At 36.6% G+C, this 27,437-nt stretch overlaps 1 protein-coding gene across 16 annotated transcripts in view; it reads left to right on the top strand.

Annotated features, from left to right (window-relative positions):
• Positions 1-27,437, top strand: part of BICD1 (BICD cargo adaptor 1) — a 220,266-nt gene that overhangs the window by 159,228 nt on the left and 33,601 nt on the right. For 4 of the 16 annotated variants that reach the window (XM_045873663.2, XM_064591420.1, XM_064591419.1 and 1 more), the window contains 5 exons: positions 2,295-2,720; positions 14,104-15,198; positions 19,287-19,438; positions 22,275-22,592; positions 23,568-23,761. In XM_045873663.2, the coding sequence (XP_045729619.1) occupies positions 2,295-2,720; positions 14,104-15,198; positions 19,287-19,438; positions 22,275-22,592; positions 23,568-23,761 (2,185 nt within the window). Of the gene's footprint in view, positions 1-2,294; positions 2,721-14,103; positions 15,199-19,286; positions 19,439-22,274; positions 22,593-23,567; positions 23,762-26,778; positions 26,880-27,437 lie in introns of those variants that run through there. The other 12 variants (XM_064591424.1, XM_045873660.2, XM_064591425.1 and 9 more) reach the window with 7 other exon arrangements.

The following is a 27,437-nucleotide window of genomic DNA, read 5'->3' as shown; positions in this document are numbered from 1 at the left end:
TGTATGTATTTATAAAGATTATTTTATTTATTTGAGACAGAGAGAGAGAGAACAGGGGGAGGGGCAGAGGGAGAGAGAGCGAATCCACAAGCAGGCTGTGTGCTGAGTGCGGATCCCAGGACCCTGAGATCATGACCTGAGCCAAAACCAAGAGTCAGGCACTCAACTGACTGAGCCACTCACGCGCCCCTATTACTCAGTTTTTAATTGAGCATCAGGCTATGCAGGATAAAGAAAACATTCTTCACCTGCCTTGTAAGTAAGTGTCATGTGACTAGTACTGGCCACTGGGATATGAGAAGTGATATGAGCACCTTTTGAGACATGTCCTTAAAGAGAAAGGGTGTGCCTCTTACTTTGACCCACTGCTTGAAACATGATCAAGGTGGCAAGCCGCCTTAGATCATATGGACCAGAGTAGGAGTCAGTGCATTAAGATAGAAGAATGACCTCATGGAGCAGAGAATCCTACTGGCCCTTGACTGTCTATCTACATAGTGTTAACATGAGAGAGAGCCAAACTTCTATCTAGACTCAATCGCTCTTGTCTAGGTCTCTGTTACATCAGCCAAACCTACATCTGACCTAAACCTATGTCAAAAACTGTTATCCTAACCTTTGCAAAACAAGCCATTCCAGTGAGATTATGTGAAGAAGGGGGCGTGGGGTGGGGAGTAGAATAGAAACAGATGAAAATGGTAATGATCTGTGATCCCTATTCTTTCATTTTTAAAAATATTTCTTGAGGCGCCTGGGAGGCTCAGTTGGTTGAGCGTCTGCCTTTGGCTTCAGGTCATGATCGTGGGGTCCTGGGATCGAGTCCCACATCGGGCTCCCTGCTCAGTGGAGTCTGCTTCTGCCCCTCCCCTCTGCTCATGTACCCTCCCTCTCTCTCTCAAATAAATAATCTAAAAAATAATCTAAAAAAATTAAAATAATAATATTTCTTAAAATACAAGTTTAATATAAACAGTAAAATAAATGTACAACTAACTAAGCACATAGTTTACATTAGTATCTAATATCATAATGACTTTATTATATTACCTTTTCCAGTTTATTTTTTCATTCACAACAGCAAACGCTTGTTGAAGAGCAGAATTCTGTTGAAACAGTGTGATGGAATATTGAGGCACTGAGGGACACCTCCGGTACATAACAAGTAATTCCTCCTTCTGAGGAGACAACAGTATAGTTGTGGAGATAGAATAGTTATTAAAAAGTGGCATGTGATTAGTGCCATGGAAAAGACCTCAAGGAAGGCCTGTCAGTTTAGAGTAGAGATCTCTTTCCCTTGTGGGCTTTCATGATGAAGGGGTGTTTACACAGGCTATTTGGTTCTCAATTCAAAGGAATATTGCATTGATAGCAATATATATGTATTTTTCTATTATCAGATAATCAGTACCACTATTCCAGATTCTATCCATAAACACATGAAGTTTTTCTTTGCTTCATTTTACTCTCAAACATATTTTATTGAGATTAAATTCTTATTGTGATCTTTTAGCTAATCTATCACTGAATATAAAAATTTCCTTATCATTAATAATTAAGTAAAACAAAGTAATAGTGATGATAAAATATTTTCCTAGTTATAAATATTCTGATAAGTTTATTTTTAAAAAAATTCCTGGGGTGCCTGAGTGGCTCAGTCTTAGTTAAGCATCTGCCTTAGGCTCGGGTCATGATCCCAGAGTCCTGGGATCAAGCCCCACATTGGGCTCCCTGCTCAGTGGGCAGCCTGCTTCTCCCTCTCCCTCTGCCCCTCCCCCTGCTCCTGCTGTCTCTCTCTCTTTCTCCCTCTCAAATAAATATATAAAATCTTTAAAAAAAAAAAAAAAAATCCTTGTTTTTTTTTTTAGGCAAACAGTGCCCCCTTTTGGCCATTGGTTCCCATAAAAAGAAACCCTAAAACAGACACCTTTTCCATCTCTGCTAAGAATTGAATTTATATATATAAATAAAGTATTTATAAATTATATAATATATTATATATACTAACTAATAATTATTATAAATAATATATAATTTCCAAAGAAACCATCCTATGTTACCTGAAGAATATAGATACTATGTGCTGTTTTAGATTTATTTTGTAGACTCACATTTTACACTGTGTAGTTTCCTATTTTTAGTTAACACACAGTATTATATTAGTTTCAGGTGTCCAGTATAATGGGTAGACTAACATTTTACTTTTTTAAATAACTAGGTCTGCTAGAGTGGTTGATGGCAGTTTTGTAAGACCCAAATTTTAGTTTTATGAATCTTCTTTATCCTATCTAATTCAGGTTGAATATGAAGGCTTAAAGCATGAGATTAAGCGATTTGAGGAGGAAACTGTGCTTCTCAACAGCCAGCTGGAAGATGCCATCCGGTTGAAAGAGATCGCGGAGCACCAACTGGAAGAAGCCCTTGAGACCTTAAAAAACGAGCGGGAGCAAAAGAACATCCTGCGAAAGGAGCTCTCCCAGTACATCACCCTCAACGATAACCATATCAGCATCACTGTCGACGGACTCAAGTTCTCGGAGGACGCGAGTGAACCCAACAATGACGACAAAATGAATGGGCATATCCACGGGCCCCTTGTGAAACTGAATGGAGACTATCGGACTCCCACTTTAAGGAAAGGAGAGTCTCTACACCCTGTTTCTGACTTATTCAGTGAGCTGAACATTTCAGAAATACAGAAGCTGAAGCAGCAACTTATGCAGGTAAGATCTCCTTTAGGGCTGTGGAAGTGGATTTCTTGTGGATTGAGTTATAGCCTGTTTTGGGATTTCTTGTTCTCACATTTTCCTTCTAGCTTATTTTTTTGAAATATTGCTTCTTCAACTGGAAACTTTGAAAGTACAGTATGTTAGAAAGACACAACAGAAGAGGAGTTGCAATCTCTCATTTAAAGCGTCACTTTAAGAAATCTATCTTAGAGCCACAAAGTAGATTGCGGCCAGGTGGGAAGGGAGAAAAGCCTCTCCATCCGTTTCTAACCACAAAATTCAGAAGCTATACATACAAGTGAAATGACAGAAAAATGAACTTTTCCATCACAAATAATGGTATGTATAGCTTCAAGAATAATAGTAATTTCTGTGAACAGAAATGCCTTAAGCTTTAAAAGACATGAAGGGCTTTCAGTATACTAACTAGCCAGGATATCATATGATTCAAAATACAGAACAAGTATAAATCTGAAACCAAGGAGTTCTTATTCCAACATGATCTAGGCCTTAAATTTTTAGCATCTTCAAATTCAGATGTCTTGTGAAGAGTCCCAGCCTTTAAGCTTATGTCGCTGTGAAGTGGCTTTTCTAGTTTAGGTCTTGCCTCCCTGCCATACCTTAATCCAGTGCTGATGGGAATCTTGCCTGAGGAACAGCATCACCACCATCACCATCACCTTCTTACTACTACGAATTGTTGGTCTCCACACAGATCTGCTGAACCAGGAATTTGGTTCAACAGGCTTGTCAGGTGATTAAGTTTGAGGCTTAATCTTCAGTCTGTTATCCCCCCAAGGTTCTTTGCATTTGGCTGATAATTAGAGGCTGTCGAGACTCTGGCGGGCATTTATTTCTATAGCAAACGGGGCTTATATTTTTCTGCCTTTACAGAAATGATGACTAAAAATTGAAATTAGCCGAAATAAGAAACTAGAGAACCAATGACGTTAATTTAATAGGTTTATGATTAATAGCACATCAAGAGTTAAGATATCGTGCACTTTACCTGCCCTGTGCTTTTGGCTACTAGCAAAGAATTCATTTTCACGGTGTATAAATCAAGAAATCAAGAGGGCATGGCTGTTGGAAGAAAATGAATTTCATATAGACTTTTACCTGACGGCGAAGTCCAGTTCTGTGTAGGTAATATTTCTCTATGTCTTTTTGCTCAGTTTACACTAATACAACTAGATTGATAGCAAACATATTTTAAATTTTTGCATGATAGATAATTTGTAAGAATTCATGCCCCCAAATTAAATAGAATTAATGTAAAATTTTTCTTAAACTATCGTGTTGGTGGCTTTAGGTTACAAAGTTAATATGCCGAGACTTTTTATTTCTTCTTCTTATGGTGGCAGTGCAGAAGATAATAATAGGAAGAGGGGCTTTTATGCATAAAACAGCTCAACAGTTTTCAACCAGGTCAGCTATTGGCTGAAAGCTCAGAGCTGTTTCGCATTTAATCCTAAATATAATCTGAAATAATACAAAATTTTAAAAAGAGATGAGTTATTTAACAAGAAGAATGGTGGAGACAAGTTCTCAGCAAGAGAGTGCTTCTTGGTTGGAGTGTTATTTGCATTTGGGGTAGGAAGATTCCTCATTGTCTTGAGACTAGTGAGCTACAAGGGGTCTAGCATCTCCGGACCCAACCCATTAAGTGCTAGTTACATCTCTTCAGTCAACCTGATAACCCAGAGTGCCTCACACATTTTAGATGCTCCAAGGGTCAGCTGCTAGTTGGGAACCTTTAGAGGTCTTTACTCTCCCATCAAATGGGGCTACAGAATACCTTCCTAGTTGGAGTGGCTTGGTTTATGACTTAATGTGTGTAGAGTGCTTAGAACAGGGCCAGGCACACAGTAAATGCTCATTGATTGTGAACTATTATTACTATTTCAACTCCATAGTGCCTTTGATTTATTAAGCACTCAATTTATTTAGCTTATATTAATATTAACTTACTGTTGGGACAGTTGGCTCGAGGAGAGTCATCTCAGAAGGGACTAATGTGGTCATTGATAGGAATACAGAAAGGGAATAGTTAAATGTCAGAAGGTGAGGTCTGAAAAGGGATGTTCATTTAGCAAAAAGGAGAAGAAAAACATGGCTGGGTAAACCTTCCCTCAATACAGTAGAAAACTGTACCAGTGCTTAATTCATGTTGACAGTTTGTCAAGTTATGGAGGGGCACAGGCAGGGCTTTATGTTCCAAAATTAGCTCCACGTTTAATTATGGAAACCAGGCTCAACTCAGGAAGGGCCTTGAAGCTTCCAACCTCACAACCGACAACATTAATGTATAATTTTGTTTTAGACAAAGTAACCATCTTTTGGTAAGCAACATTTTTAAAAAAAGCATATCAACTTTTTCTAAGAATATATTTCGTTGAGTACAAGTATAGCAGAATATATCTTTTCATGCATAATTTGTTTATAATCTGATAGATTTTCCTTAGCTATGCATCCCCTGGGTTTAATTTATATGAATAAGCAAGTTATAAAAAACATGCCAAGATACATTGACTAGAAGTTATTGCCATTGTCTTTGATGTTAATGTTCTAACATGTTAATGTTGAAAAGAATAAGACAGTTCTGATACACAACAGTACTAATGTACCTTGCAGCATTTCTGTGTGTCAGTACCACTCTCCTGAACGTTCCAAGGAGCAAGCAATAAAATGCACTTTAAGTGTGGCTATTTGAAATGCTTGGAACAGGTGTGTTTTGATATTAAATGTTCAGAATGTAGAAAGATAATATGCAGCATGTACGATATATTTTGTGACATCCCTAATGGGACTGGGTGCTGCAGTGCATGATCAAATAATACTAACATTTCTATAGTGTAACATGTGGTTATTCATGCTAAGAGGAGAAAATGAGGACCAGAAAATTTCTCTCATCAGTCAGATGCAGTTTTGCTGCTAGAGAAGTCTAGAGCTGTCTAAATATCACCACCCAGTGAGTTATGAGAAAACTTTTATTTAAAACCACTTGGGATTTTGATGGGCACCTGGGTGGCTCAGTCGGTTAAGCGACTGCCTTCGGCTCAGGTCATGATCCTGGAGTCCCGGGATCGAGTCCCGCATTAGGCTCCCTGCTCAGCAGGGGGTCTGCTTCTCCCTCTGACCCTCCCCCTTCTCATGCTCTCTCTATCTCATTCTCTCTCTCAAATAAATAAATAAAATCTTAAAAAAAAATAAAACCACTTGGGATTTTGAAATTATGGCTGTCTTAGGCATGGCAGTTGCCATACAAGCTCATCGTCTTGTGTACCTCAGCTTCTAATATCAGCATACTTTGGATATCACAGCCTGTATTTTCATAGTTCCCTAGTCTTTTAGGATTTCTTTTGGCCGGGGTCCAAAGTGCCTTCAAATCAAACACCTGTGCTTCATTAATGTTGACAATTTGTGGAGATATTGAGGGGCACAGGGAGGGATCTAACACCATGTACCAGGGAATGTGCAGCTTTTATTTTATTTTATTTTATTTTAAGATTTTATTTATTTGACACAGAGAGACACAGCAAGAGAGGGAACACAAGCAGGGGGAGGGGAGAGGGAGAAGCAGGCTTCCCGTGGAAAAATTTTCTTCCTTAGAATCAAAGAAACCTTTTGAAACCAGCATACCCAGGTCAAAGAGATCATACTGCCATCTGCTGGGAAATGGTAATAATTAATATGAAAATCTGGGACAACTACAATTTAAAGAGTGCCTCCCAACGTTGTATTGCCCTCAAGACTCAGTTATTTCCAATAGATTATACAGCTGACCCTTGAACAACAGGGGTTTGAACTGCACGGGTCCACTTACATGCAGTTTTTTGGTTTTTTTTTTTTTGATAAATACAGTACAGTACTGTAAAGATGTCTCATGATTTTCTTAGTAACTTTTTTCTCTAGCTTACTTTATTATAAAAAAATATATAATACACATAACATATAAAATATGTATTAATCAACTATTTATGTTATTGGTAAGGCTTCCAGTCAACAGTACTGCATTGTTCAAGGGGCAACTGTAATTGATATTTTCCAGTGACAGCCAAGTACGTTAATTAGTTTTATTAGAATGAAAATAAGTAGATCCTGTCTGGGAAAACTAAATTACTTAATCTATTTAAAGGAGTCCCTGTGCTTATGCTAAAACCTCTGCCTTTGATAAATAGCCTCTGTTTAACCTCACATTGCAGAGAGTCAAACTAGGGAGAAAACTCTTTGGATTTTTTTTTTCAGTATCACACCAGCTATATAATTTCACATTTAATGTGACAAAACAGCAATGTTTCTGAAACTGAAACTGATGTTTTATTGTATCCTCATGGATGTGAAAGAAATAAAGATTCATATTATATTTAGATCCACTCTATTAAAGACCATTTTAATTTTTCCTATAATGATGGTAAGTGGTCAATTTGCTATATGTCCCATAAGCGTTCAAAGCAATTTATATATATTTGCTTGATTGGTTGGTGCCTATAACAACTGTATGAGGTAGATAGTATTGTTATCCCCATTTTACAGAAAGGGAAACTAAGGCACAGATATGTTTTTGTCATTTGCTCAGTCAAAAACTTAGTATAGCTACAGAGAGAGAGTCAGACAAATTAAATATTCTCTGTGCTTAACAAAGAGAATATTTTTGGGGTGAAATTAATTAAAAGAAGATTGGTCAGTTTGTGTTTTTTAAAAATTAAAGTGACAAATACAATTTCCTAGGGCAAAGTTGACAAGTCACTAAACAATTGCAGATTTTATAAAGATTACCTTTAATATAAGCTTTATAGGCAAATGCATTTCTCAGAAGCTTTACTTTTTCTACCACATATCAGAAAACATAATAAGAGCATCTATTATCAGAACAGCAAGAGAAGAGTCTATGTCATTTTTTTTAAGAACAACTTTTTGGAGATATAATTCACATGCCATATATCCACCTAGTTAAAGGGTATAATTCAGTGGTTTTTAGTATATTTACAGAGCTGTGCAACTATCCCCACAGTCAATTTTAGAACATTTTCATCACACCAAAAATAAACCATGTACCCATTAGCCACTCCAGCCCTGAGCAACCACTAATCTACTTTCTGTCTTGATAGATTAGTCTGGACATTTGATGTAAATGGAATCATACAATAGGTGGCCTTTCATGACTAGCTTTTTCCACTTAGCATAACATGTTTGAGTTCATTCATGTTACAACATATATTAGCACTTCATTCTTTTTATTGTCAAATAATGTTCCATTCTTATATCCATTTATCAGTGATGAACATTTGAACTGTTTCCACTTTTTGACTCATGAATAATGGCATGAATACTTATGTACAAGTTTTTGTGTGCACATATGTTTTAATTCTCTTTGGTATATGCCTAGGAGTGGAATTGCTAGGTCATATGGTAACACCAGGTTAATTTTGCACTAGGTTGATCTTTTTCACAATTCTTGTTTGTCAGGGCACCTATATGCATTGCCAGAATTGCTTCACTTCAAGCAGAGAAGAATAAATTATTTATTTCTGAGTCCTATTTGTACATGTCAATACTATGTATACCATTATAAGAATCACACCAAGCATTCAAGTGTCAAATTGAGAGTCAGTTGACCAGGATAAAGACGATGAAAATTAATAGTTTATAAAACAGCTTTGATTTCTTTTCCTATAAAAGTCTTAATGTGAATGTGCAAATTCTGATTATCTTTTCTTTTGTTCTTCCACAAAAGAATCTATCAGTACTCAATACATGTAAATGTGTTTATTTAAAAGATAAACATTCCGTGAAATTAAAAAATTTCTATGGGAGGGATGATGCCTGGCAGGTTCAGTCAATAGAGCATGTGACTCTTGATCTTGGGGTTGTGGGTTCGAGGCCCATGTTGGGAGTAGAGATTACTTTAAAAAAATTTCAATTGGATATAATGACAATAATATACTGTATAGTTAGTTACACAGGATTAAAGAGTTCACAAATTCTGCATTCAAGTTTTCTGACAGAATAACCAGCCCTACTATAAAAAATAAAATCTTCAGTTCCAGATAGAAGATGAAGACTGTAGAAAGAGAAATAAGGCAATCATTCTTAGTCACTATGGAAGATGATAATTAACTCAGCAAGTGTCTTTTGGATAACGTCTTCACAAATGGAGATTAAAATAGTACACTTAAAATGAATAGTAATTTTAATATTTGAAGTGCTTTGCATTTATTAATTCAAAGCAGAACATATCTTAGTTTATGCACTGCTTCTGAAATCCAAACATAATTTAAGGTAGTCCAAACCTTAATAGCTGAGTGAAAATATCATGCTGGAGTTGTATAAAATTATCCACAATTTAGTTATCTTTCAAGGGGGAGCAGACCAATCATAATTGTCTGGAAAAAATGTGTGTGTGTGTGTGTGTGTGTGTGTAAATTTGGATATCATTCTCTGTTCAGGTGATTCCACCAGAAATGTACTGAGTGTGTGGAAGATACATATACGAAAGAGACAATATTCTATCTGATGTTTTCTGGAGAGGCTATCCTGAAGAACCTGATAGATTTATCTTTTAGTCTTAAAAAATGTTATTTTAGGAGTGCCTGGGTGGCTCAGTCATTAAGCGTTTGCCTTCGGCTCAGGTCATGATCCCAGGGTCCTGGGATCAAGCCCGCATCGGGCTCCCTGCTCAGTGGGAAGACTGCTTCTCCCTCTCTTGCTCCCCCTGCTTGTGTTCCCTCTCTCTCTGTGTCTCTCTTTGTCAAATAAATAAATAAAATCTTTCAAAAAAATGTTATTTTAAAATCAGAATTGGCAGAGCACAGATTGGAACTCTCCTAATGGCATTACCTCATTCATTATAACACTTTTTCCTCTAAAAATGATGTTGAGACACTTTAGCACATTTTGTTCTGGTCCAATTTTTATTTTGTCCAAAATCTTTTCCCATTAAAAGCTTGTTTGTTTGTTTGTTTGTTTGTTTTTAAAAGTAGGCTCCAGGACCAGTGTGGAGCCTAATGCGGGGCTTAAACTCATGACCCTGAGATCAAGACCTGAGCCGAGATCAAGGGTCAGATACTTAACTGACTGAGCCACCCAGGCACCCCCTCTTAAAAGGCTTTTTGAAAACACCTTTGTTGGGGCACCTGGCTGGCTCAGTTGGTTAAGTGTCTGCCTTCTGCTCAGGTCATGGTCTCGGGGTCCTGGGATTGAATCCCGCATCAGGCTCCCTGCTTAGCAAGGAATCTGCTTCTCCCTCTCCTTCTGCCCCTCCCCCCGCTCGTGCACGCTTTCTCTCCCTCTTTCAAATAAATAAATAAAATCTTAAAAAAAAAAACAGCTTTGTCTGTTGTAATCATGTATACTGATCAAATGATGTTTAGGCTTTTCAGAGCAAATTCACTTAGTTTTCAAGAGAAAAAGAAAAGAAAACTCCTGAAATAATCCATTTTCACTGAGATTATATACAATATCAACAGAATATTTAGGAGATTTATTTTTTATTTTTTATCAAAAATTTAAATGACTTGGCTTTTCCTCAAATACCACATTACCTAGTTACCTGGGTTTTTCACTTCAAGTTATTGCCAAATAGTCTGGATAAATCAATTCATTATCAGCTATGGTAATACAATTTGTTATTATCTAATGAAACCCAACTAAGAGGATTTGTATTGGAAAATATCTTTGTTGTTTTTTTGTTTTGTTTTGTTTTTAAATATTTTATTTATTTATTTTACAGAGAGAGAGACAGTGAGAGAGGGAACACAACTTGGGGGAGTGGGCTTCCCGTTGAGCAGGGAACTAGATGCAGGGCTCAGTCCCAGGACTCTGGGATCGTGATCTGAGCTGAAGGCAAGACGCTTAACAACTGAGCCACCCAGGCACCCCTGGAATATATCTTGACTCTGAATTGAAAGAATTACTTTTGCACATACAGATACAAATCTGTGAAACAAATGTGTTTGCCCTACAGAAACATTTTGGTCATGGGAATGAGCAGTTACCCAAATGTTAATGACAGTTAACATTATAATACCTTGAGCGTTATATTCACTATCTTACTCAGTCATCCTTTTATAAGTTCATAAACTTAAGCTTTCCCAGAGTCACATAGCTAGGTAAATGTTGGCACCAAAATTAGGGTCCAGTTCTCTGATGCAACAGCCCCAGTTGGCTTTTTTCTTTTTTTTAACCTGTTACACTATTTTTTTGGAATATTTTGGTTTCTGTAGCCATAATATGTAACTTGTGGATTGTGTTCCAGATATGAGCAAGTACTATGTCATAAAATCAAAGCTACAACTTAGAAGCTTCTAATAATAATTTAAAATAACAAAACTGTATTTTTAGTTCTAATTTTATCACCTAACATACAGGGAATCCTTGCTTTGCATGATATTGCTAAGCCATAAATGACTGTGGAAGCTGAAACCATGCAAAACAAACTCATAATTAATAGAGAAAATTCAATTGTTCTGTGATTTTTTTTTTTTTTTTAAGTAAGCTCAACACCCAATGTGGGGCTTGAACTCATGACACCAAGATCAGGAGTCTCATGCTGTACCACCTGAGGCAACCAGGTGCCCTTTGTTCTATGATCCTTAAAAAATTTTTGTTAAAACATTAAAAACTCTCTTACTGTTGGTTATAAATGTATAAAGAAATGAAAAAATCGTAAAACTACTTAGTACACTGTAATCCAAAGAGTAGAAGCATAGTTAAAGTTTTCCTTGTAAAAAAAAAAAAAACTTATCTTTGAAATAAAAATTTAACACCCCCCAAAAAACTAGGGAAATTAACTTTACATTTTATAGAATATCAAAGATATCCAAACTTTTGAAACAAAAATTTAAATTGTACCTACACCCCCCAAAAAACTTATCAAATACAGTTCAATCTTGCCTTCTTCTCATCATATGTTTTATGATAGGAGCAAGAATTTTTTATATGCCTTGGTAAATTGTCATACTCCTGTTTGGATTAGCTTTCAGCATTCTATCCGTTGCACTTTCAATGTCTGAAAATATCTCTGAGAGTATCTTTAGTGTGCCCATGTCACTTCTTCTAGGACATTTTTATCTTTTTGTAACAACTACTTTTTTGATTTATGTTGATGCATTCTCCTTCACCAAGTGCTTTGGCTGCATATCTAAATTCTTTCAAATGACATCAGTGTCAACATTGTCACATTCAATTATTTCTTCTGTAACTTCATTTATATCTGATTCAGATTTTACTTCCAATGTTGTCACTGTTTGTTTCTCTGCTACTTGTTCTTTTTTTCCTTCCTTTCCTTTTCCCTTCCTTCTTCCCTCCTTCCCTTTTTCTTTCTTTCTTTCTTTCTTTCTTTCTTTCTTTCTTTCTTTCTTTCTTTCTTTCTTTCTTTCTTTCTTTCTTTCTTTCTCTTTCTTTCTCTTTCTTTCTTTCTTTCTCTTTCTTTCTTTCTTTCTTTCTTTCTTTCTTTCTTTCTTTCTTTCTTTCTTCCTTCCTTCCTTCCTTCCTTCCTTCCTTCCTTCCTTCCTTCCTTTCTTTCTTTCTCTCTCTCTCTCCCATTTCCCTCTTTGGACTATATTTTGGTAAAACATCATGTGGGTTTACCACTGGGAGACAAGAAGACAAGAGAACACAACTACACTTTGCTCTCTGTGAATGAACTGAATAACAGATACAAACTGTGACCAATCACTGAAACACTTCGACAGAAGTGATATGATTTCACTTGTCATGATGTTATTATGTAGTGATTTTGTAGATTGAAGCAGCAAAGTTTATACTGCTCACATTGCTCACAGTTATTGTACTGGTCATTGAAATGTACTGCTCAACATTGCTCACAGTTAATGTACTATGTTTTGGGGGACTGGTGTTTTAACTAACTATGGTCACTGAAATTCATGCATATTAGAACCTTAAGTGAGGACTGTCTATATATGATAATAATATGAAGGATATCATATACCACAAAGGATCATAAAAATACTAGTCTACTAGGGTGCCTAGGTAGCAGTCAGTTAAGTGTCAGCCTCTTGGTTTTGGCTCAGGTTATGATCTCAGGGTCATGAGATCAAGCCCCGCATTGGGCTCCGCACTCAGCACAGAATCTGCTTAAGACTCTCTCCCTCTCCCCCTCTCCCCACCCGCTCTCTCTCTCTCTTTCTCTCTAAAATAGATAAATAAGTCTTTCTAAAAAAATTTAAAAAATAAAGTTTGGCAATATCTCAATCTATTAAAAAAGCTACTGCTATGCTGTATTATAAATGTATAGGTAGGTATAGATCTCCTAAAGTAATATGCTGGTATTATATTAATTATAGTTTAAGAATTGATATTTATCATGTTAGTATAATAATAATTTTACTTACCTCCTAGCAATTTAGAAGTTTGGAGGGATGTAATGTATGATCCAGGAAAATCTAAAAGTTCAAACTGATAGATTCCTTTAGATAGAAAAACATTCAACATCAAACTGCTATCTTTAAAGCAAGTCTCAATAATATTATTTGCTTACTGAAAAACACATTTATGTTATAAGCATGTAAAAACTTTTAATTCATAGTGATTACCTATATGAAGGGACAGAAAATGGTTTTTTGAATTCTCCTATTATAATTTCTTATATACTTATGTTTGATGAGACAGTATTTTATATTGAGACCAGAATATTTTTCAGTATACAATAACAAAACTGTCATGTTATTCAAATAAATTGCTAATTTTTAAAATTCCTATCTGGACTGAAGGAATTGAAATGATTTGTAAATTGTTCTTTTAACCCTAAAACTCTGTGTTCTCTGACTTTTATATTAAAAGCTATCAAATGTAGTACATGTCTATTCTGGGGATTAAATGCCTATTTTTTAAGGGGATGGTTAAGGTACCTAGCATTATTTAGTAAGTTAAAGCCTTAGGTGTTAAATCTGATTTGGGGTTGAGCTCTCAGAAGGAAAGGATGATTCATAGGCACCTTGAGACAGTCACTTATCCCATATGAACTAAGGAGCAGATACATTCTAAGGCTCTCAAAATAAAGACAGTGCCAAGTACTATCTCTTGACATCATGTTATGTTTTCTATAAGGTGTTAAAAGATAAAAATAAGATTGTTTGAATAACATTTAAGTTTCATGAGTGTATGTGTATAATGCATGAGAATTTGGATGAGTAAATATGCATAGCATAATTCTTTTAAAATGATGTGCTTTTAGACTGATTGATTATCAGAACTGCTAAAATAAGAAAACACACTCCAATTTAGTTTGAAATAATGGGGACATTGGCTCTGCTGCAGTTATTTTAAATGAATACATGCCTGACTGTGAATGGATCAAGTGCATCATTGGCATTGCATTGAAGTCATTCAGAGACTTTTTTTTTTGCCATTACAGGTAGAGCGGGAAAAGGCCATTCTTCTGGCCAATCTCCAGGAGTCACAGACGCAGCTGGAGCACACCAAGGGGGCGCTGACAGAGCAGCACGAACGGGTGCACCGGCTCACAGAACATGTTAATGCCATGAGAGGCCTACAGAGCAGCAAAGAACTCAAGGCTGAGCTGGATGGGGAGAAGGGCCGGGACTCAGGGGAGGAGGCCCATGACTACGAAGTGGACATCAATGGCTTAGAGATCCTCGAATGCAAATATAGGGTGGCAGTAACTGAGGTGATTGATTTGAAAGCTGAAATTAAGGCCTTAAAGGAGAAATATAATAAATCTGTAGAAAACTATACTGAAGAGAAAGCCAAATATGAGAGTAAGATCCAAATGTATGATGAGCAGGTTACAAGTCTTGAGAAGACCACCAAGGAGAGTGGAGAGAAGATGGCCCACATGGAGAAGGAATTGCAAAAGATGACCGGCATAGCCAACGAAAATCACAATACCCTTAATACAGCCCAGGATGAGTTGGTGACATTTAGTGAGGAGCTAGCCCAGCTTTACCACCATGTATGTCTGTGTAATAACGAAACCCCCAACAGGGTCATGCTGGACTACTATAGGCAGAGCAGAGTCACTCGTAGTGGCAGCCTGAAAGGGCCTGATGACCCCAGGGGACTTTTGTCTCCACGATTAGCCAGGAGAGGTGTGTCATCCCCAGTAGAAACAAGGACCTCATCTGAACCAGTTTCAAAAGAAAACACAGAGGCCAGCAAAGAACCAAGTCCAACCAAGACCCCCACAATCTCGCCTGTTATTACTGCCCCACCATCATCTCCAGTATTAGACACAAGTGACATCCGCAAAGAGCCAATGAATATCTACAACCTTAATGCCATAATCCGGGACCAAATCAAGCATCTGCAGAAAGCTGTGGACCGGTCCTTGCAACTGTCTCGTCAAAGAGCAGCGGCACGGGAGCTGGCTCCCATGATCGATAAAGACAAGGAAGCCTTAATGGAAGAGATACTCAAGCTCAAGTCCCTGCTGAGCACCAAACGGGAGCAGATCGCCACACTGAGGGCAGTGCTGAAAGCCAATAAACAGGTGATCTCATTCTACTGACAACGCATGCTGGCCAAAGCTTTCCTAACTAGTTAATTCTTTAATGTTTTTGAGTGTCCATTATCATCAGGATGAGAGGTCAGATTCCTGGTCAGCAGAGGAATAAATCAAACTATGTCCCAGTGCCAGATCAGAATGTAAGTATTATATTTCAGTGAGTGAGTGGATGATACAGGAGAGTAAGGATGCCCCTCTAGAGAGAGGTAGAGGTGAGGCAGGTAAGCAGGATCCAAGGAGAATCCAGTTGCAATGTAGAACGACAATTCAGGCAGTACTTAGCTGGAGTCCAGCAGTCTTTGAGTGGGGAAACAGGTGATAGAGCGATGGCAGAATAGGCTGGCATGGCAGCTTACACCAGGGAGATAGCCTGGCAGGTGGCCAGAGCAAACAGAAGTCTAGAGAGAGAGAGAGACAGACAAAGATATAGAATGTCCACTAGCTCTGCCAGTGACCACATATCTGAAATTTAGGTTCAGCTGGGATGTCAATTCACCTAGGTCAGAGCTGAAGCAGTAGAAAATTTTTCTTAACAATAGGTCTCGTCCTTCTGGAATAAGTAGGAATGCTACACCAGGACTCTACCTGACTAATCCCTAGATCTCCTTCACTACCAAATTTATTTTCCACCCTTCAGCTTTACCTGGATGGGAGTGCTATGAAATATAGGTGGGAAAATATTTTGAATTTCTATTTAGTTTCTCTGGAAAGTGAACCTTGAAAGATACATTTGAGAAGGGTGCTAATAAAGGGTGTTGATAAGGAGAAACAACAAAGCATCAAATACCTTCTTGCAAACATAAGCAGTGCTGGTGTTGGGGAATGATTTCAGATGCAGTGCTCCTCCTTCTTTTGCCCTTATTTGGGGGAAACCACACCATTATTATGTCATCCACAGTACAGCTTTCTAGCAGCTTTATCTTCAGTTCCCATAAATCCACTGATGTAAATGGGAGGTCTATCCCACAAACAGTAATATTGTTTGCAGCATAAATATGTTTTATATAAATCTAAGGGCAAATTAGGACCTTCTTTTGTGCCATCACTTCAGGGAAATAGAAAAGATTAGGATGATTAAAGAATTTGTGAGAGATCTGACTCCAATTTGAGGTCAGAGTGAAAGAATTTATTGCCATAAACTGCTACAATCCAAAGACCTAGTGACTTAGAGTGGTCATCAATAGCCAAAACCATATTACTAATACCATAATAGATAAGGCTTAGATGACCTTTATCAAAGACATAATATCCCAGGCATTCTTGGTCAAGGCATTCAAATAACATCTTTGACTTCTTCTTGCAGGTTGAATATTAACAACCTGGAAACCTAGATCTATTAAGTGTCAAGATGCTTAACTGATTCAGAAGTATAGATAAGCATGGTTGATAAGCCACGGGAGACTAATTTGTGAACAAGCATCCATTGATTACATATTTCAAGGCAGGTAGTAAATAGGGATGCAAAAATAAGTGAGTGAGTGGATAATCTACTAGTAATCTAGTAGGAGTTCAACATATGCCTGTAACTATTTACAGGGTAGGATATATTGAGCGGTATAAACAGTACCACTGGAATTCAGTCAATACAGGAATACAAAGCATTCCTGGCTAAATTTTTATTTTCTCAGTGGTTTGTGGTACCATTTGCATCACATTAGCATCACAACCCTTATGGTCTCAGTAAATAAAATGAAAACACATTTCTAGCCATGCATTTAGTTTACATTTTAATGATGTTGGGCCTACTGCTATGATGCTTATGTGCCATGAATAACTTCAGATGTCTGCAGATGACATCCATTATATTTAGACATTGTGGAATGTTCGCTATTAAGACTAAGGTAAGAATTCTGTCATAAAAGGAAAAAGGGGAATCTTCCTGTTTTAAAAATAGGCATTCTGCATTCTCTATGAATCTTTTAATATACTTCAGGGTTTTTTGGTATGCACATTGTCTTCTGCTGGAATATGCAATGTTTATGAAATACCATCTGTGGACTAAACTGTGCGAGACGCTGAACATTCAACAAAGACTAATACATGGTCCCCACCTTTCAGACCAGGATTCACAAACTAGTGAGGGTGTGGGGAAAGACACAGATCATGACAGTGTGATGTTATACAGGCTGCAGTAGAAGCTATGGAAGCATTGCCGAGGAAGGGATTAATGTTTCCTAACGGGGTTAGCAAAAAACTTCATGGAAGCAATTATACTTGAGTTTGTTCTTGAAGGATAAAGAGTTGTTTTCCAGGAGAGGAGAGGAAGAAACCATTCCAGACAGAAAGAATAGTAGGTAGAGAGCCACAAGAATAGAAGGATATATTCAGGGAATGGTTGGGGAAGATCTCTGTGGCTGGAAACAAGACATTTTATTTAGAAAGTCAACTTTGGGAGCATGGAGAATGTAGTGAATGCAGTCATCACCAAATCTACTCAAAGGTTGTAGATACTCAGAATTTCTTACTTCTGAAAAAGCTTTGTGCAGTCTGTGGACAAACAAACAAAAAACCCTACAAACAAAGTGGAGTCTTCTGGAGCATTTCTTACAAAGAATAAATGAGTTTGTACTTCTATTTCAGATCTTGTTCTTTTGTCATTCCTTCCTCTCCAACCCTTAGATAACGGATCATGTGGCTCCACATGCTTACAGATTTGTATGTCAACATTTTCACAACTTTTAAACTTAATGGTCTGTCCTAAGTAAATATGTGTATAAATTTTTAAAAAATTAAACAACTGCCATGTTTTCCCCCAGGTCAATTTCTGCATTCTGGATAATTTTCTGAATCTGTAATATTTCTGAAGATTCCACTGAGCTATAGCACTACAGAACATACCAAAATATTTTATGAGTACTTTCTCATTTTAATCTGAATCTGAAATTCAATTAAAACTCGTAAGAAACTACTCTGGAATCAAAACATTAACAAACTACCCTATCCCAACATTGTTTTAATTTTAAAAAGAATCCACTTGTCTCTATGGAGACATAAGAAAGTCAAGGCTGTCCATTTCAAGCACAAAAGGAAATGTTAAAAACCAGGAAAGTCTTCCTAGGAAATCCCATTAGTAATGGATTTTTTTTTCATTAGTAATGGACTTTTTCATTAATATTGAATATTTTTACACACTCTGAAAAGCTGTGGATAACGGTTTGTAAAAATAGTATGTTTGCAGTTTGACTTCAATACATACACAATGTGCTATGCATCAAACAGGCAGTCCCTAAATATACATTGATTTCATGCATTGATTCAGTCCACATTTTTCTTTCTTCCTACTATGTGTCAAGCTAGTTCTCAGCTTGAAACACTGTTAATTTCAAAAGATTCAGAAATGCCCAAATTCCAAGTTCAAACAAGTATTTTAATTCATTCAATATTTTGGAATTTCTGCTTTTATGGAGATTGTGAAGAATTAAATTAGACTATAGTTTTTTGTTTTGAAGTTGTAGGCAAAGACAGGAAGTATTTGGTTCTTTGTTAATTCTTTTCCTTAAACACGTAATATGGATTTATAGTTTGTCATATACCCATGCTATAAATTGCAATGGCCTGTGTCTTTTAGGCCCACAGAGCACAAGTGACACAAGAATGTTTGCATTCTATTGTATTTCAATTGGTCTGTGCTTCTTCACTACCTTCTTCTGGATAACATCCTTCCTGTATAAACTTTCATTTCTGCTCCCTTTTTGTCTGAAAAATCGCACTTTCAAGCATCTGCATTAGCTATTTACTGAACTACTATCATTTCCTCAGCTCCTGATACTGACTCTGGTTCACAGCTGGCTTCTAGGGCAATTTAGCCACGTTAAAGTACATATATATATATATTTATTTATCTATATATAGATATAGATAGATAGACATCTATCTATATATAGATATAGATACAAAGATAGATAGATAGATAGATAGATAGATAGATAGATAGATAGATAGATAAATAAAATGTAACCAAATCAATTTCATTCTCCGTTTATGAAAGAAAATAATAGACCCAGCATGGACAAATCTGTATGATCGGTTTTCCTGATATGAAAACCATAAGCATTGTGATTTTTCTGCTTCAGACAGCTGAGGTGGCACTAGCTAATCTCAAGAACAAATACGAAAATGAGAAAGCAATGGTGACTGAAACTATGACGAAGCTTAGGAACGAACTGAAGGCTTTGAAAGAAGATGCAGCGACTTTCTCATCCCTGAGAGCAATGTTTGCAACAAGGTAATAGTTTCTTCTTCCAAGATTAGGTGCGATAGGTGGAGGAAAGACTTTAAAATTCACATTTATCTCTTGAGTGTTGTTTGGTGTGCCATTCAAGAGGGTAAGGTGTGAAGAAAACACTTGAGATTCCGCTCTGACCAAACTAAGACAAAATGTTTTGTGCTGTTTTCCAGAGCCCTCTACTGGACACACTGGATCAAGCAGTTCTTTTACACAGAAGTATTTTTAAATTAATGTAATAGATATTTTTCCTAGAGGTTGTATGCCCAAAAGAATTAGACCCCTCCCCCAAAAGCCTCCAATAAGGGGGGGACATACTTCCTAAAATAGCTAAATATTATATTTTCACCACTGAAATTTATTTCTGTGACTAAAGGACATAAAAGTGCTTATCATTAGTATTGTGTGAGAAAGACCTCCATAACAAATATCAATATTCATTATATCAGCTAATTACGTGGACTTTAATACATGTGAATTAAATTAGAATTTCTAAAATGTAATTGTATTTATCACCAAATTTTTCACATTGCCCAGCTAATTAATTAGACGAATATTAGTGGCTACCTCCCCCCACCAGTTTCATTATCCCAGTACAGTGGTTCTATATTTTGCTTTTAAACTTGAAGTGATTAAGCATGTAATGACTCGAAGATTTCAAAATCCTGAAATTTCTTTTTTTTAACAAGAATTTATTTATTTATTTATTTTGAGAGAGAGAGAGAGAGAGAGAAAGCAGGAGAGCAGTGTGAAGGGGAAGGGCAGAGGGAAAGGGGAATCTTAAGCAGGGTCCATGCTCAGGGTGGAGCCCAGACTTGGGGCTCACTCATGGCCCTGAGATCATGACCTGAGCCAAAATCAACATTCCATGCTTAACCAGACTGAGCTACCCAGGTGCCCCGTCAAAATCTTGAGCTTTTCAAAGATGTTGTCATCCATTGTTTTTGCTTTCACAGTTCAGTACCAAAACAAAAGCAGTCACATATCTTATATGATACAAACATGGTACAATATTCACAAAGCATAACTATGGCTTTATTTGCAGATTCAGTAAATAATTTGCATGTAGCTGATAGAAGTGTAAAAAAAGATCCTGAGCCCTGGAGTTTGTCCAGCTTCCTTGTGTATCAGGAGAGAAAAGTTTCAAGTTCATACTTTGTGATTGATTCTCTTGGTGATGCCTGTGAGAAGACTGAGTGCTTGGCGGATCACAGGGATGCAGGGGACCTATAGGAACTGACTTCTGGGTCTGAGCCTGGGAGAGTTCAAGGAGTAGGATAGATACACCTCTGGCCACTGTGAAGGGCCGGATAGAGAAGGGGGATGGTACATAGTGCTCCCCTCTTTGATGAAAGAAATCAGTCAGCATTACATGTAGAATATATATATATTCTTTTAAAAAGAAATCAAAACTTTTTTAAAGGGACATTTATATCTCAATCTGGTTTATTTAAGAATTATTTCTCCCAAATAGTGCATTTTCACACTATTTGTCTTTTTATGTATCGTAATTGCCTTTCTCCATAGTATTTTTTTTTAAAGATTTTATTTATTTATTTGAGAGAGAGAGAATGAGAGACAGAGAGCATGAGAGGGAGGAGGGTCAGAGGGAGAAGCAGACTCCCTGCCGAGCAGGGAGCCCGATGCGGGACTCAATCCTGGGACTCCAGGATCATGACCTGAGCCAAAGGCAGTCGCTTAACCAACTGAGCCACCCAGGCGCCCTCTCCATAGTATTTTTTAAAATATTGTTTATCTGAGCAGTTAAAATAAACCCAGGGTCCTGAAATCCACCTTCTATTTTTACTAAGACTCAATCTTTGTTATGATATCCTTGCTATGGTATCCCTACTGCTTCTTGACATTTAAGGTTAAAAACAATGACATTTAAGGGACCCACCTGGATCTCAAGTTCTTTCACTAGAGTCTGTTTTTTTCTTTAAAATGCTGCAAGGCTTGTGTTAATTTCAAAGTTTGTATAGTACATTTTAGATACCTCCATCAAGTCATTAACTCTCAGCTGGTGCATGAAGAATATTTGTTATTATCTTAGTGGGTAAGTAAACTCAGAAAAAAAAATCTGTGAATAATTGTGTGATTAATTTTTTCTTCCAAATGTTTATGTGCTTAGGTTTTACTTTTGATGGGGAGAAAGATCACTGAGCTTATCTTTCTGCTGTAGCATGAGTATCAAAGCTGAACAAAGATGTTCCTGACAGCCTGCTATGTCTGTATCAAACCCTATTCAAATCTTGGTTTTCTTTGACATCTATTGCTTTATCATCTGGTTGAGAAATCTTTGAAAATATTCAAGTTTCTAATTCAGGCAAATCTGCCATCTTGAAAGCAGTGCAGCTGCAATTTGTACTCAAAACCCATAAATATAGATAAAGAAGGAAACGTTTTCTTTATAAATATTATTATTCTTTTGCATGCTACAAGCCTGGTCTGTAACAAACTTGTCACATTCCTCCAAAGAATACAATGTTACACTGTAGAAGAAGCTATTGTAACACATCTAAGATGCTGTGAACATTACATGAGACTTTACTGTTCATTCTTCTGACATCCTGGAGCAGCCTCCACAGTAACTCTGTCCTTGGGGTTTAAGATGTCACCTATTAAGAGTGTCCATATGTACTCCATTGTATAGATGAAACATCAGTTACTCTATCTGCTCTGCTGTTTCCAGTTTTCCACTGTAACAGGTTACCTTCATTCTGCTCAGGGAAGACCAGGCTTCTAAATCTAAATTCCAGGACAGTTCATTACTGCTCAACTTAAGTTCGACATTTAATTTCAGTGAGATTTTCACTGAGATGTGTTTGGGTTCTAGATGTGATGAATACGTCACACAGTTGGATGAGATGCAGAGACAGTTAGCAGCCGCAGAGGACGAGAAGAAGACTCTAAACACTTTGTTACGAATGGCTATCCAGCAAAAACTCGCCCTGACTCAGCGGCTGGAGGACTTAGAGTTTGACCATGAGCAGTCCCGACGCAGCAAAGGCAAACTTGGAAAGAGCAAGATCGGCAGCCCTAAAGTAAGTGGGGAGGCGTCAGTCACCGTGCCCACCGTAGACACTTACCTCCTGCATAGTCAGGGCCCACAGACACCCAACATTCGGGGCAGCAGTGGTACTCAGAGAAAAAGGTATGCATGCAGCGATCTTCACAGTATGGTGCAGAGGCCAGATGTTTAGTTAACTGCAAAAATAAATGTGCTCTTATTGTGGAGGATGGAGGAAGGGAAGGAAGAGAAAAACTGGGAGTGGCTGTATTAACGGGCCTTGCCCCTGTTGGTTTTTCCAAATCAAAACCTTTTGATAATTGTGTTGATTTATTCCTTTCTGTCCCTCATGCCCCACCTCTTGATTAACCATAATATAATTTTCGAGTATCTGTCAACATTTTTGCTGTTCCTTGTATGTGTAAATATGCCTCTCCCTTACCTCCAACCTAAAAATTGCTAGCTAAAAGGTGAATATTAAGAATGAAGCTACGTTTTACTTGTTTTACATGACATTTAAAAGTCATTGTACTTCTGGTAATGGTGCTATTTACCAGCTTCTGTTTAATGGGGCAAGAATATGAATCTGTACTCTTAGGGAAATTTTTGTCCGCATTACCAAACTGACAACTGACTAAAAGGAGATGTCTCTACTGAGGTAAAATGGAATGGAATGTGTATAGTCTTTTTCTTAAAAGCAGGTTTTTGTGCCTTTTCATTTGGTATGTGAATGTTGCTCAAATAACTCATTTGCAAGGGTTTTAGTGGCTTGATTTTGTGACCTTTTTACAGAGTCCTGGATGTTGAATTACTTACCCTGTACTTTCAGTTAATGGTAAAATTTTTATTTTAGGAACTTTCAGTAAAAAATCAAATAATATTTTCTATTTGCAGTTCAAACTGACTAACTATAATAAATTTCTCTTCCAGTATCCAATACAGTTTCCAAATAGGGTTGTATCCTGGTATGGAAACTAAGCAATTAGCAAAAATCTTGATTTACATGTTAAAAAAAATTAAATGCCAGTATAAATAATGCTGTCACTGGTGAGGCTTTGAAAGGTAATTAAAGTAAAACTTTTTTGTTTCCTATATGTATTTTCTTGGATCTCCTGCAAGACAATTTTCACCTTCCCTTTGTGATCAGAGCCGTCCCAGGACTTCAGGGGCTACCTACCTACAGAATTTATTAAGAGTTCCCCCTGATCCCACCTCCACAGAATCATTTCTTCTGAAGGGCCCCCCTTCCATGAATGAATTCATCCAAGGGCACCGGCTCAGCAAGGAAAAAAGGTTAACCGTGGCTCCACCAGGTAAACATTTTTTCCTTGGGTGCATGTGATGCAAATGATTAGCTGAATAGACAACTCTCCCCTTCCTCCCAACCACTCATGCCCACCCATCTACGGAGTCCAACTTTGAATTCCTACAGCTAAAGTAAACACGACTTTACGCTTAGCACCCTGTTTCCTCCTCTACTCTGCAAGACAGGTGTTCCTTAGGAGTCTCCAGGGACTTCCTTTTAACAGCCAACGATGGAAAATGAGAGTTGGAAGGAATGGGATAGGTCAAGGGAACCTAGCATCAGGTGTAATGCAGAGCACACTCCCGGGTCCTATTTGCAATTTGGTAGCTCATAGCGATTCCATCCTGATCAAATTTTGTCATTTTGTTCTGAAAATTTTTAAGGTAATTTCAGTAAAGGGAGCCATCTTTATAAAAGCCTTTTGGGCTCATCTCCTTTTGTAGTGACTCAGAATGTCTCCTCAATCATTATAGAGAAAATAGAAGTAAAATCCTCTTAAGATTTTGCTCCTCAGGAACATATACATCTTAGTGTAATATTCTTGAGTTTGCAAGCCCTTATTGATTTATGCTTACCAATATACTCACATTTTATGTTTAGCTTCTCCATTTTGCATTTTTCTTTTTCAAAAATTTTTCCTATGAAGAGCTTCAGTTGAAAATGTGACTCACTCCTGAGTACTGATACCCAGACAGCTGCACTCAGTCTAGTCTTCGGGACCCTACTGTAACTTTTGAGTTTGCCACAGAAATTTGTTTTTTAATTCACTTTGATTTTATCACCTACCTCATTTACTTTGATTTTTACCTTAATTCCTTTTTGGAAACCTCAGCCTTTGGATCTCTAATAGTTTTCTTATCTGATTTGTGAATTAGTCTACTGATTGGGCTTAAAAGATGTGGTGTGGAAATTTATAGCACATACTCTACATTCTAAGAGTGTTTGAGCAAATAAGTAGTGATAATGAGTTGGAAGAGCATAACAGCCAAAATGTACACCAAAAAAAAAAAAAAAAAAAAAAAGGCAACAATGCTGCTGGATGTTCTTACTTTCATAACTCATTTCCTATTATTTCAGACCCCTTTGGAAGGTACCTTGAAGTATCTGTAAATCACCAAAGTGGTTATGATTCATCAGGACACTTGAATAAAACCCACCAGTCGTTTTAGTGTTCCAACTGGATTTAGTAGCACTATCTACTAGAACTTAGAAAAGAAATCCTGTGATTAATAAGTAACCCTATTGTATTTTAATTTAAAAGTGACATATCAATAAGATTAAAAATTATAAACAATAGCTATTTTCATTTTGTATATGATCATTTGATCCTTATTTACATTAATATGTATTTATATCATTGTCATTACATTGTCAAAACCATTAACATTATATTGTAAACTTTTTTGTGTTACCTAGTCTATTTTTATTTTTAAAGGTTGTTGTATCATAAATTTTGTTTCAGATGTTATTGCACTAATCAGTACTTCTTCTCTTGTTAACCACTGGGATAGTTTTTCATTATTTGTTATTTTATGCATTGCTGCTAGAAATATCCTCATGCAGTCAACTTCTCATCAGTTCAATTTTTTCTCGAGCAAATTCACTGGGTTAAAATTACGAACATCTTTGTGTTTTGTGCTCCCTTTTGACATTGCTGACAAAGAGAGTATATCCAGGTACCAAAAGTCTCACAAAACATTTTTCCTGTTTTCATACATTCTGAATCTTTCTTTGACTTTTTGCACACTGTGCACAACTTGCAACTCTAAGGCTACTTAACCATACATGAACGAAAGCACCATTATGTTGTATTACATTCTTTAGTTTTGAATAACTAGAAAATGCCATTGGCCTTAGAAATTATCATTATACACAAGATTAAAGACATAAAGAATATGGCATTCAGAACCATCACTAGGCCAGAAAATCATTTTAATGACAACGTAGCATACTAATAAACTTTGCATTTTTAACCATTTATTTGAGGTTAAAATAATGACGGAGGGAGAAAGTAAAGCTGTTATTATAGGCTAAGGAATTTTCAGTTTTTTACCATAGGTCCTACCAGATTCGTTCTTAATAAATTTTTAGGTCAACTGAGCAACATTTTCTAAAAAGTTTTGGCTAAATCAATTACTATAGAAAGTGACTGATTACCTACACCAAATTGTAGCTTCTAAAAATATTTGTATTATTGACAATATATATTATTTTTTGTAGGCTGAACTGCATTGGGTAAGACATATTAAATATTATTTATGGTGCTTTTACTGTATAAAATGTGTTCAGTAAGCTGAGAAAGGGAAAAAATGCCATATATATCCAGTCCTATGTTCTCTGCAAGAAATATTTTAAACTCATGGGAAATAATAGATTTTTAAAGTATTTTTTATTCATGAATTTAATATGTTACTGATAATTATAAAATTTATTAGCTAATAACAATATATATTCATCATTTTAAAAGGATAATTCCCTGTTAATTTATTAGAATGTTTTGGATAAGTTTTCTGAAATGTATTTTTAATATATCTTTGTAGGTGATTATTATTATTCTAATAAGTGGGTTTTCTATTGAGGACCATTGAAGTAGTTAAATTAATTAAATCATTGCAGTGGATATACAAAGAATTTAATTTGTTTTGGATCCTTTTGTTGAAGAATTATGACAGATTTAAATCTCATTTAAAAATTTAAAACATAAAGCATAAAATATTATCTACCATATATAAAGGAATTTTCAAATAGATTTTATTTCTATGAGACGGTCAGCAGAAAACCCCATCTTCTTCAAGCCACAATTTCTCAATTTCTGGAAAATCAACTCTAGGATGGGGCATTGATTTTCAAAATTAATAGATTGTTTTGTATTAATTGATTTGCAACATTAATACAACCTTTTGGACGAAAATTCTGGCCTTTGCCTCTGACTTTGGCTGTTTCTGTTGCCTCATCCCCTCAAATTCCAGAGTTTCTGTCCTTAGCTTGTTGACTTTCTTGTTGCTGACTTAGTCCTTATCTTAGCATACAGACTCCAGTGTTCTCACCCATATTGCTACCAGCCTTGATGAATCTGAGTCAAAAAGGACCCTGTTGACATCAACGAGTTTACAATCAGGCAGCAGGTAGTACATCTTCATAAAAATCATTGTTTGTTTTTATATTATTTATCATATAAATTGCTGTTGCATATTATTTATATAATAATAATAATAATAAAATCTTACCATTTCATCAGTAATTAAAATCAATCTATCAGAATATGTGAAAGAAATCTATGTAATTTATAGGCAAGAGATGTTATTTCTATAGTAAAGACTTGACTACGTGATTTGCACAGGTAAATTAGGTTCCTGAACCCAATTGCAATGTGTGTATGTGTGTATGTGTGGAGGCTTCCCCACTCCAATAAGCAATTCTCAGACATCAGCTGGGTATGCTGCAATTCAACTGAGTTCTGACACTATCTACACAGAAATAACATTAGATTTCACCTGTTAAGCCTCAGTCCCACAAGACTGCCCCTCCCCCCTTTTCAGACACCAGTTGAAAGCCCAGGTTATTACTTGTGTTTCTGACCACCTGGCTATGGATTAGAGGTTCCAGTGACCCCCTCCTTGGCTTCAAAGACCAGTCACAAGTTTAGGTTGTTACCTATATTTCTAACCGACTGACTATGAATC

Source organism: Mirounga angustirostris, unplaced genomic scaffold (genome assembly GCF_029215605.1).
Source record: "Mirounga angustirostris isolate CCGP_5_RB_7025 unplaced genomic scaffold, mMirAng1.0.hap1 SCAF_5, whole genome shotgun sequence".
Classification (NCBI taxonomy): domain Eukaryota; kingdom Metazoa; phylum Chordata; class Mammalia; order Carnivora; family Phocidae; genus Mirounga; species Mirounga angustirostris.
This window is presented reverse-complemented; position numbering and strand designations above follow the sequence as displayed.